Source organism: Pelodiscus sinensis, chromosome 5 (genome assembly GCF_049634645.1).
Source record: "Pelodiscus sinensis isolate JC-2024 chromosome 5, ASM4963464v1, whole genome shotgun sequence".
Lineage (NCBI taxonomy): Eukaryota > Metazoa > Chordata > Testudines > Trionychidae > Pelodiscus > Pelodiscus sinensis.
In genome coordinates this window covers 105,938,083-105,950,942 of record NC_134715.1, presented here as the reverse complement: position 1 = coordinate 105,950,942, position 12,860 = coordinate 105,938,083, and the positions used below count along the sequence as shown (strand labels likewise).

The 12,860-nt window shown below is 44.5% G+C and overlaps 1 protein-coding gene across 11 annotated transcripts in view; it reads right to left on the bottom strand.

The window, feature by feature from the left end:
• Positions 1–12,860, bottom strand: part of LCORL (ligand dependent nuclear receptor corepressor like) — a 164,720-nt gene that overhangs the window by 97,944 nt on the left and 53,916 nt on the right. For all 11 annotated transcript variants that reach the window (XM_075930673.1, XM_075930672.1, XM_006136998.4 and 8 more), the window contains one exon: positions 7,358–7,423. In XM_075930673.1, coding sequence (XP_075786788.1) covers positions 7,358–7,423 — 66 coding nt within the window. The remainder of the gene's footprint in view (positions 1–7,357; positions 7,424–12,860) is intronic.

The window sequence follows — 12,860 nt, the reverse complement described above, 5'->3', positions numbered from 1 at the left end:
TTCAGCCAAGCATACCAGTCAACACCGGAAGGACTGCGCCTTGCAGAGGAGCCCTCCTCCCAGTACCGGTGCCAAAGGGAACTGTCCCCACTGATTGACCAGTGCCGCCTGGGAGGACTGTGCCTGGTATAGGAGTCCTTACCAGATCAGTGCCAAGGTGAACAGTCCCAGCTTGTGAACAGTACTGAGGTGAAAGGGACCTTCTGAACATTGGAGGCTACCCCTCAACTGCACCGGCCCCAGCGGCCCCACTGGAGACTCACAGACCAGATGTTAGCTCAATTAAGTTGCGGGCAGCCTCATACGTCTCAGCAGTCGATGGCATGTCCACATCTCCCATGTGGCTCTCCTGGGATGGGGAGTCCACTTGCACTGGACTTGATGAGACTGGTAGAGGTGCCGGAATCAACAGCACCGGTTGAGCGGGTTGTTTTGAATGGTTCTCCAACTCTGGATGCAACTCTTTAAGCCTCTTAGCTTTGGAAATAGTGGACTGTCCCCTTTCCCACCTCTGCATCTTCTTCTGAACCAGAGAATGGGATCGGTGAAGAGAGTTAGGCTTCAATGACCCGCAGTGCTGGGGTGTCTTACCTGACACACCTTCCTTGGAGCCAGCACACTGCACACTGACAAAAGCGCACTGCGTACCAAAGCTGCAAAATTCTGTTCTGCAGCACCAAATGAGGATCCAAAGTCACCGCCATTAATAGATTTTGGAGGCAGAATTCTGTCTTTTCTAGTTCTTGATATAAATGCTCTACAGATCTTACACGTGTATGCTAAATGAACCAATTCCAAACACTTTAGGCAGGAGTCATGTGGATCGCCCATAGGCATAAACTTTGTGCACTGTCTGCACTGCTTGAAGCCAGGGAGCCGAGGTATGCCCTAGCTCCCAGAGGAGAAGAACAAAATGGAGTCCCCACTATGAACTTGACCACTAAACACTTCAGAAAAACTAACTACAAGATCAACTACAGAAGTCACATTTGCCTGAGGTAAGAGACTCTAGCACTGACAACCGTCACTGGAAGTAAGAAGAACTGAAGGAGGGGACAGTTGGCAGGGTGCTATATACCTAGTCATACTTGTACCACTCTAGAGTTCTCCCCTGCTGACCTACAGTATCCAGCTAGGAAAGTCTTCCTGGCAACTGTGCATGCGGCGCGCGCACACCTAAATTGGAATGCACATGAGCAATCACTCGAAGAAGAAGTAGAGACGCTAGTAATCCACCTCACTCAGACGAAACATAGGGCAATTCAAGGATGTGTGTGTGAACTGCTGAGATGATACTACTTCCAAAAGCTTTAGCTCTGGCCACATGGCATATGCACATAATCCTTAGGAAAATCATATATATAGTAGCCCAATGTCTGTGTGTCTGTAACGCCGACGCTGATGCTGACGTATATGGCTACACCTCCTGGCCGTGTACGTCCGCGCCCCGCCCCCCTTCTCCTCCCTCCCTGGCGGTTGGGCCGAGTGCTGTGCCGCTCAGCTGGGTCCTGGTGGGGAAGCAAGCGCCAGCGCCGCTCAGCTGGCCCCCGGGGGGGCGGGGCAAGGCGCCACTGTGGCCAGACAGACTATAACCCCATATCATCCATCTTATTTGCCTCTCTGAAGCACAGGGCAGAGAAGGAGCAATAATATCAGCATAGTCTATGCTGGCTCATCTGATCCTGAGAAGCTGAAACACAGATATGTGGATAGAGAGCAGCTAAGTCAATAAGCTGGCCTCGAGGCTGCGGCTGGCACCTATGTTGATTCGAACACACAGTCCCAGGAAGAGGAATTTCCCACTGAGAAAACAATGTCCAGTACTTCAAAATTTAATCATCTCAATTCTCTCTTACAAGTGTAAATTAAGTTCACAACTCCCTTGTAAGAACTGGTCTCACAGCAGACAGACCAGCATCAATTGGCATGACAGATAAGAAAGAGAAATACGTGACCTCATGATTATAAAAGATGGGCCCAGCACACACTCACTTTGAGTGTCATTCTACCCTCTACCTGCTGGTCGGGTTAGGTGTTTGACCTCCCGAGGTTCTATGGTACCCCACCTCGTATTTTCGTCTTTCCTAGGAATTGAGGGACCGGGACCGGCCCTGGCCTGACATGCTGGAGTCGAGAGGCACAGAAGGGGGTAAAAATGGTACCTGGATGTGGTCCTCTGTCTTAAGTGTACATATAGAAAGAGTAAGCTGTTACTTGGTACCATTATTTCTATTTTTCTATCTTTATCTTCTTTGTAACCATTTTTAAGACCTATATTTTGCTAATAGTTAAGAAATAGAACAATAGCCATTGTAACCATATGATTTATAAGCTTCCTCAATAAACCTGTAACTGTTTAAGCTTTAACCTGACTCCTTCAGTTGCTGTAACAGAACCAAGCACAATTTAAAAGAACTTCAGCCGGTCATAAAGGGACAGATATAGGGAGAGCTTGGGCGTTTGGATTTGTGTCACACCCAGGTGGCAAAATTCAGTTGGGGCGCTTCTCAGTCTCCTCGAGGCTGCCCGCTGCGAAGGAATTATGAAATTCTAGCAGCTAAAATCTGAAGCGTAATAAGCTCTTCCTATAAACTCGGGGCGTCTGTTGGCCTGCTGGCCACCCTCTGCGATGGGACCCCGGTCCTAGCAGTAAAGACACGGACGTTAAACCTTTTCTCGGAAACATACACACACACACTGCCCTGACCGTCGGCTGACAGCCACGCAGGGAGGGGAAGGGGGCAGGGCTGGCCGGAAGAGGGGTGGGAAGCAGAGCGGGGGGGGGGGGGGAAATTGGGTGCTGTAGTGGATGATGGGGGGGCCTGGAGGAAGGGGGGAGGGAAGCAGTGCTGGCGGGGAGCATCGGGGGGGGCAGTGGGTCTGGCCGGCAGGAAGAGGGGGTGGGAAGCAGAGCTGGGGGGGGAGAATCAGGGGCTGTGTGGCTGGAAGGGAGGCTCAGGTGGGCCCGGTGGGACAGAAAGGAGGGTGGGGCAGTGATGTACATGGCCAGGGGTGGGGCCGTGTACGTCACCGCCCCCCCCTTTGTCCTCCCGCCGTGGCACTGAGTGGTGCGCCCCTCAGCCGGGCCACCGTGGGGAGGGGGCGGGGGGCACGCGCGGTGACAGACAGCCCCGCCTCCTGGCCATGTACGTCACTGCCCTGCTCCTCCTCCCCCGCGGCGGCCCGGCTGAACGCACAACACTCAGCCGAGCCGCCACAGAGGGAGGGGAAGGGGGCAGGGCAGTGACGTACACAGACAGGGGGCGAGGCAGTGTACATCACCGCCCCCATTCCCCTCCTGCTGTGGCACTCAGCTGAGTGCTGCGCCCCTCAGCCGGGCCGCCGGGGGAGCCAGCAGCGCACGGGGCTGTTTGGGCTCTCCCAGGATGGAAGGGAAAGGGAAGGCGGTGATGTACACGTCCCCGGCCCCAGCCGTGTACATCACCGCCCCGCCCCCCTCCCTCGCGGCAGCCTGGCTGAGCAGGCAGCACTCAGCCAAGTGCCATGGCAGGGGGAAAGGGGAAGGGGAAGGGGGGCGTGGAGAGAGAGGGGAGAGAGAGGCAGGAGGAGGAGGAGAAGAAGAGAAAGGGAGACTGAGAGGCAGGAGGGGGAGGAGAGCTGAGAGAGATGGGGGAGGCAGTAGGAAGAGAGAGGGAGAGAGAGAGAGAGAGAGTTCAGGAGAGAAGACCTGAAAATCCCATTTTATGACAGGCTAATTGGCCACCATTTGAAGAAGAACCACCATTTGAAGAAGAATGATGGATTATTTGGCCCAACTGCCACAATCTGTGCAGTCTCCCTCACATCTTTGGTTCATTTCAATCACTGAAATTGTTGCATGAAAATCAGCTGAGGTAAGGGAAGCAATAATTGAGTTACATATGATGTCATAATGGTCTAGAATTATTGGCAAAGAGATACAAATGACCAGGGCTCGACAAATAATACAATCTACTCGCCCGTGGCGAGTAGATTGTGACCTGGAAGAGCCGGGTTTGGGCGATCTGCACATGAAATACTCCAGAATGTCACAAAATAGCTTCTCCATCCCTGCCCCCTCCCAAAAAAAACAAAAGAAAAAGCCAAAACCCATACACCACACACACACACACACACACACACACCCACCCACCCATCACCATCTTTATCAGAAAAGTTCAAGAGGGTTTTTTTGTAAATAACTAGAGGAAGAAAAAGTGTTTTTTCTAACACAGTTTCTTCTCTACCTGCCAGAGAAGAAAGCAAAGCAAAAAAAGACAAATACTTTATACAGCAACAAGTGCACAAAAAGATTTGTTTAGCAAAAGAATTACTGCTAGAGTCTAGGGTCAAGTGGTCCTGAAATGTATTCAGAGGAAAAGCAAACAAAGCTTCTTAATTAACGTAAAGATCCAGCAGAAGCAGGTAAACAGTAATGATGCTTTGGTCTACTGACGGAAACTGAAGTGCTCAAGAGGTGGTGACTGAAGGAACATGAAGTCTGAGAGATTGGATTCAAGAAGCCTCAAACTTCTCTCCAAGAGTCACTGCCCTGATAGTACTAAAAAAAATGAAATTCTCACACACACACACACACACACACACACACACACACACACACAGTTTTCCTGCCGCAAGACAGAATAGTGTCATCAGACTCTCTGGCCGCTTTTGTGGCCAGAGAGGGGGGTTGGTGAGTATAGCAAGAAGAGTTCAGCTCCCTAGTTGTTTTTAAACATAAACTTACAAGAAAAGAATGAAGAACTGTTGAATCCATGTTGGTCCCAGAATATCAGAGATGAGATGGGTTAGGTAACATCTTTTATTGGACCAGCTTCTGTTGAAGAGAGAAATAAGCTTTCGAGTTTACACAGAGCTCTTCTTCAGGTCTGGGAAACTTACTCAGGCTGTTACAGGAAAATACAAGGTGGAAAGAGACTGTTTAAGTGGTCCAATAAAATATATTACCCTACCTCTTTTGTCCCTTTAATATGACAAAGGGTTAAGACCCCAATTCAGCAAGGTATTTAATTATATGCTTAAGTACCTTGCTGAACTGAGCCCCACATGAAGAGGCAAATATGATAAAACGCAATATAATTCAGAGCTAAGATGATTGGTACTAGTCAATTGTAACCACAAGTTCTGCTACTAAATGACAGTCAGAAAGACTGACCACTGATGCAATGGATGTGAACTGAGTACCTCAAGCAAGCATAAGATGACCTCTAATGTGGTGATCAATGAAGAACTTGGAGATAAAGGGAGCTCTTGTCAAACCTCCTGGATGCCACTTTAATATCAATAAACAAATTTTAAAAAACATAGTGGGAGGCATTCCACCTTGGCTCTGTACCACTTTCCTTACTATAGATGCTCTAGCAACTCCATAGTTTAATGTGCTATTACTATAGCACCAGCCACATGATCCCAGCAAGGGTATTGAACATATAACCCATGGACTCAGAACAGCAATCAGGCCTCTGCCAAAATAGTGAGGGGTGGGAAATGGCAATTTAAGACTATATCTTAGCCAAATCTGGACAAAATTTCACCAGACAGAGAAAAAGCACTTCTAAAGTCCAAGAGAATTCTCTTTATCAAACATCAAAGGTCTATTGCAGACAAGGGAAATGTGAGACCTTTGTGAAGAAAAGATTACACAAATTTATTAAACATGGAAGAAGTGTTAGACAAACTAAACAGAGGATTCACTACCAGCTACTTCATTACTATATCCCATATACATAAATGCACCAATTATATAGCAGTGAGATCGGTCATAGAGATCACGTCTATTTAACTATATGTTTGCATTCTCCCCATTATCCAAATACTGCTAACATTCCATATTTCTGAACTGATTTCAATCTACATACAAAACAGACTATAAAAAGGTTTTTCTTCTTTCCATGGCCCAATTTACCAATTCTAATGTCCAGGAATGTTCAAATCTAGGATCAGTAATTGCTTTAAATTCTAGTATCTTGTGTCCCACTAGTAATTATGCCTAGAAAAAGAGTGATTTATTCCCTTTTCAAATAGTGAAGTTTATTTGTTACCACCACGATACACAGTGATAAGTATTGCATCAGACATAAACTGAAATTATTCTGGAAAAAGTTATTTTTAGGTACATGTAAAAAGTACATAAACTTTTTATATCATCTTGGAATGATGGCAGACCTGTCTTTATACACTGAGGGTACACAAAAAACTATGAACAAAAATTCTAACAATTTTTAAAATATTTTTCCCTGAAATAAAAAAAAGGAAAAAGACACAAAAGTGATGAAAAATGGTCAAAGATTCTACTAACATAAAATGATTTGCATAACTTCGTCATGAAGTTTCTACCCTCAAGTAAAGCAGTTATTCAAATTCATTCCAATTAAGTTTTGCTGCACTATATCTACACTTCACATATTGCCAACAACATAACACTTATACAGTGCCGGACTAAGCCATAGTTGCGTCCCGGTCAGCAGGCACGCGGCGCATGCGCACAGTGCCCCTTACCACTTCAATCAGGTGACCCCCCTAGGTTGGCACCCCAGGCAGCTACCCGGCTAGCCCCCGCCCTTAATCCTGCCCTGCACTTGTAACACTGTCAGTAACAAGTTGTAGTGCAATAAAAGGTAAGGCAAAGGGAAAGACTAAGTTATTAAAAAAAAGAGGTTTTAAAATATATTATGAAAATGGACTTAATGTCCTTTCTTTTTAAAAATTCAGGCAAGTTCATACAGGCTCCCCTTGTGATTTAGTGAAAAATCATTAATATGATCGCATTATTTACTAACAACGTACAACAAAGTACATTTTCTTATCAACTTCAATTTAAAAAAAAAAAATCACAACTGTTTACAGCTATTCCAACATAACTCTCCAAATCTGAAAAAAGATGAAGTTACATGTAAGCTATAAGAGGACTATTATAAAAATTAGGTTAGCCTTCTTAAGAGTCAGTTATTATGCAAAATTAAATTACCATTGAGCACAACCTGAATTCCTAATTCATTCTTATAGCAGGTGTCAGAGATTTAAACTAATTGTCATCATTTATAAAAGCTGCTCACAAAAAGAAAGACGTTAATAAGGGATACAGTGTTCCAGAAAAGAATTTTTTCCTGTGTCAGATACTTTACGATGCCTTAGTAATGAAGTACCTGGATTAACAAGTTCCAGCTACTAATTCAGTATATATACAAAAAATAAGGAAGGGAAGGAAGAAAAGATGAAAATGCATTAGAGAAGACACATTAAAGGATCACAGCTGCAGATTTTCTTCTCAGATTTCAATAAATGCTTAAAAATAAATTTTCTACTTAAAATAAAAGCTACTAAATAAAATCCAGTGCATTAAATATGAGTAATTTACCTTCAAATAAACTGAGGTCTCTTCGTAGCCTTGGTCCATAAAGCCCTTCTAATATACTTTCAAAACCTGAAAACAAAAAAGAAATTTAAAATAGTTAACAAAATCCTTTACTCTCAAATCAATCAACACAGAAGCCACAACCAGCCAAATACTTTTTAAACATACATAGAAACTACATAGTTATAATTTACTGTGTAGAAATTTTTCTTTATCTACAGTGCCGTTCAACAGAATTAGAAGATCAACTTAGACAAGGCAATTGCCATCTGTACTGAATCAGCCTATTAAGCCATGCCCCAACAACCTTATCAGACTTAAAAATAACTACAAGGAATCTTAAAGGAGAGACGATTAACCTCAAAGCTTCTCCACAAATGAAGTACAGGCAGTCCCCGGGTTATGTACAAGATAGGGACTGTAGGTTTGTTCTTAAGTTGAATTTGTATGTAAGTCGGAACTGGTACATATTGTAGGGGAAACTCTAGCCAAACATTTCTCCAGAGCTCAGTTTTATTCTCCCACACCTCACTTCCCTCAGTCCTTTATTCTCAAGCTGAGATGTCTGCTGAGAAAAGCCGCTCCGCGTCTCCCTGGTCTGCTGGGGGGAAGCAGCTAGTGCGGGGTTGCCTCACCCCGTTTGTAAGTAGGGATCCGATGTAAGTCGGATCCATGTAACCCGGGGACTGCCTGTAGTATCTTCATTTCATTGAAGGGTAGGATCCTCCATGACAAAGATGTGAGCTTCAAAATAAAGTTATCTTCAGAATTATTACCTGAATATGCATTCTAATAATGAATTTCCAGTACTGTATCAGTTCTGAACTTGTCTAGATGAACACAAAAGCTGTTTCCTCTTTTTGAATTATATCTAAGATTACATAATGGTGCCCTCCTCTCCCTCCCCCCGTATCTTCCAAGAATTCTCCCTGGTCTCTCTCAAACACATATTAAAATTAGGATGAGACAAATCAAGTTTTTCAAGATTTACTGGTTTACCTTAGGCATCTATAAATATCAATTCCATAGGATTACAATGGAGGAAAATATGATGTGTCAGGAGCAACTGAGGAAGCCGAATGTGTGTTCAAAGTCTACTGCTGAAAGGGGGCAGAGGGTTTCCAACACTGTTGGAGTGGCAGGAGGGAGTCTCAATATATTTATATGCTACAGCTTAAGCGGAGTTATATTGCTCAGTGGTGTGAATAAGCTACCCCTAAAGTGACTTACATTACACTAACCAAAGTGACTTCATTGACAATGCTGTGTTGGTAAGAGAGCCTCTCCCACCAACACAACTATCAATCACAGGGGCTCGAGTAATTAAGTCAACAGAAGAACTTTCTCCCATCTTCTTAGAGTAGTGGTCCCCAAACTTTTCATGGCCAAGAACACTTTTGGAATTTAGGGCAACCCAAGATCAACCCTGCCTCCTTCTCAAGGCTCTGCCCCACTCAGTCAAACCTCCCTCTCTTCATGGCTAGCTCTCCCCACCCTCACCCACTTGTACTGGACAAAAGCAGGGGTTGGGGCCTCAGGAGAGGGATTGGAGTGTAGAAGGGGATATGGGTACTAGCCCTGTGAGAAGGTTCAGAGCTAAAGGCTGGGATGCAAGATGGGGTGCTGGCTCAGCAGGGGGTCAGGACTGTGGCTTAGGGCTCAAGAGGGAGTTCAGGGTGCTGACTCTTAGAAGGGATGTCAGGGCTTAGGCAAAGGTACAGGAGGGAGGGAGTGCTGGCTCTGGGAGGGTTGTGGATTGCAGTGCGGGCTCTCATAGCATGGCACTTACCACCAGAAAGTCCAGGTCAAGGCCAACACCGGCTCTCTACTTGCCCTAGTCCCATGCTAGAGCCTTGCACAGAAACAAATGTGTACCTGAAGATAGAAATTGGAATCTATTGATCCATAGGGCTTTGCTCCCAAGAGATGCAGTGGCCAAGAGGGGAACACTGCCACTACTTCCAGGAACCAGTGCCTGTATCAGCAGCTCCTCCCAGACATGTGGCTGTACCACTCTCAGGCCTTTTGCCAGCACGGCTATATGACCACAAACAGGAGACACAGCTGGTGGCAGCATGGCTGGGAGGAACTGCTGGCACAGGCTCCTAAGAATGGTGGCACCATGCTTCTCTTTGGTTGCTGCAGCTCCTGGGAGCAGAGCCCTGCAAATCAGCTGATAACCAATGTCTATTCCTGAGCAGACATTTGTACCCACACAAAGCTCTATACACAGCTCCCAGAAGGGACCAACGAGGCTCTCTGGCCCCAGGAGTGGGAGGCATATGGCTCGGCATGCTTCCCTTCTATGCCAGCACCAGTCCTTTCACCTCCCATTGGCCACAATTTCCCATATCAGGCCATTGGGACAGCGTGTGCAGGCAGGAGCAAAACGTGGAGATCACTGCACTCTCGCCCCTCCCTCCACACACACAGAGCTGCACTGGCTGCTCCTGGGAACAAGCTGGAACTGTGGAGCCAGAGCAGGCAGGGAGCCTGCTGAGTGCCAATCGAGACTGACTGGGAGACCCCATGATTGACCAGTTGATCGTGAACCACGGGTTGGTGACTGCTGGCTCAAAGCATCTGCACTAGAGCGCTACAGTGGCACAAATCCATCCGTTTGGCCATGTGTCTCTAAGCTCTGGAGTACAGTCATTGCCCAAGTATACTTAAAGGGAGTATTACTGCTTTTATAAATGCACCCAGTTGCTCTTTTTACTCCTACTATAAACTTTTGTATAATTCATTTTCATCTAAGGCAAATATTAAAAGCAGTACATAAAGCTTTAATTATTGGTACTCAAGTACAGTCCTTAATAAAGATATAGTTAAAACATTATTTTATCCTTTTACTCAACAGATCATACAGGTCACTTATATGTGATCAATTACGATTTACATATTTGAACTGGATTTTCAACTTTACTCTCTCCAACCTGGATGAACTACAAGGCAATGCAACAAACTACTGTCACATCACTAAATCAAACCTTATTTTATTAAGTAGAATCACAGCTATCCTGGTGAGGAAAAAAGGTGTTTTAACACATACTAATTAGCATACAGATTGAAAAAAGATTGCAGCTGAAGCTTTAACATGTAAGTTGATTGAGATAAGTTTTATGGCAGAATCTAGAGTTTAGCTAGACTAGCTAACATGTTAGAACCACAGCTGGCCTTGTCTACGCTAGAATTTCAATGTGTTAAAACACACCTTTTTTTGAAGTGTAAACTAGGGATGCAAATAGGTAACCGGATATGGTTAACCAGCACCCAAGAGCAGCCCCCTTCCTGCTGCCTACCACAAGGTGGGGGTGGTGAGTTGGATTTTGCCATATACAGCAATTTACAGATAGTTAGCTACCTACAATATTGTCACCTTAAGAGACATTTTACTAGTTTGCCCCTCCCCTCCAAAAATCATAGTTACTACAATTAAATACAATTACTTACTTTGGGGCAAGTCTGCACTACAGCTCTACATTGGATGCAGCTCCACTACTGTAATATGTTGAGAAGACACACAAGGCACTAAGAATGCTCCCATCAGCATAAGTTACTCCATTTTGGCAAGAAGTGAAAGTTGTATTGGCAGGAAAGCATCTCCCACTAGCATGGCACTGGTGTGGACAGCACATAACTTGCATCACTGAGGAGCAATGATGCTTTTTCATCCCCCCGAGCAATTCAAATTAGATCCACATCAGTAATACAGATTGCACCTATATAAACTGGGAGACACTGGTTCAGGAGGACCATGGATGTTCTAGGATCAGAGAGTCTCAGCACACTATAGAGGAGGTAGCCCAGCATGCAGCCCAGATGGGCTGCGAGAAGTGGGAGAGCCAGGAAGGATAGTGGGGTGGCAAGGCAGGGCAGGGAGTAGGGGGGCCAGAAATGACCTCCCTGGTCCAGCAAAGTATCTCATCCCAAGGGTGATCCAAACTGTAGCGTAAACCTGCCCTATATAATATTAACTAAGAGACAACTTTAATTGATGATGTTGGCAGATAACTTTGGATTTTCTTGCCTTTTTCTAGGTTAAGAGAGCAATAATGGCCTTGATTCTGAAATGCCGACCCATTTCATTAGTATGTTTCATGTATGATACTGTTACTTGTTCTGACCCCAGTGATCAATCGTTCAGGATTTTGTGGCCGTTTCCATTAACATAAAAAAAAAAAGAGTCTGATGATTAAATCAAGTATTTCTTTGATGTAATCTAATTTATTTACAAAGCAAGTACACACAAATCCTGATTCCCTGAACACAAGACGAATCCAACTAGGAGGCCAATTTTTTTGCTCACTTCCAAATCTCCTCCAGCTGACACGGTGCCCGAAATGTTCCATCTCTTAGCATTCGCTAAGATCCATGTTACCAGTAGTTTCTTATTTCCTTCTCTATCTGTTCTCCCCAGACACATACAACTTTACAAACAATACCAGTCTACCTGTTTTTGCATTCAGCTCCCAGCAAAAAACTTTGCGACCCATGCAGCTCCACTTCTGGCCAACTTTCTGTATCATTTACTTTTTGGGTGAATGGTTACTATTGTTTCAGCTATCTTACTCCCAAAAAATTAGCTTAATTGCTTCATACTTTTATCCTGAATGAGGGGGACGCTATTACACTCATCTGCTTCAAGAAGATTTCAGTCAATGTCTAGCATAATGACCTGCTCCCACCCCAGTCTCAGCTCTGCCCATTGCTCTACTGGAGTCCAAAATGTCTTACCAATCCCAAAAAAGAGAGCAAATAATTCACAAATTACACGACACAAGCTTAACCATTGACATATTTACACAGTGGTTTTGCTAAGATACATTCACACCAATCCAAACTAGATGAAAGAAAACTGGGCAGGGAGAAGAACTCCAAGGAGATTTGGATGGGAGTAAAATCAATCAGATGGAGCCTGTTTCAATAAGACTTTGATGAATGCTTATTTTACCTGTGAAATAGATGGCCTGGGACAGAATGTCCATTTTATTCTAAAGGAGGAACCATCACAGCTCTCCCAATCTACGTTTCCAGTTAAAAATCTCAGTTTGTGGGTCAAGGAGTCAGCCATGTTCAAACCCTATCCATCTTCTCCAAAGGTCATTATGGATAACTTTGGGTTTAAGTCTTTTCTGTTATGTTTTTGTGACACTTGTAAAATGATTACTTCATGCTAACCTGGAACAGTGATGGAAAATCCACCATGCCTCTTGGTAAATTGTTCCACTCGTTTATTACTCACTGTAAAAATCTATACCTTATTTCCAGTTTGAATTTGTCTAGCTTCAACTTTCAGCTATAGAATCATGCTATACCCATCTGATAAACATTAGTTCCCCATACCCATACTTCAACCTAATTAATTACTTTAGCCCATAATCTTCTCTTTGTACTTACAGACTGAGCTCCTTCTATCTATTTAGTTTAACAATTTCCAATCCTTTAATCCAGTGGTTTTCAAACTGTGGGTTGGGACCCTAAAGTGGGCTGTAACTCTACTAGT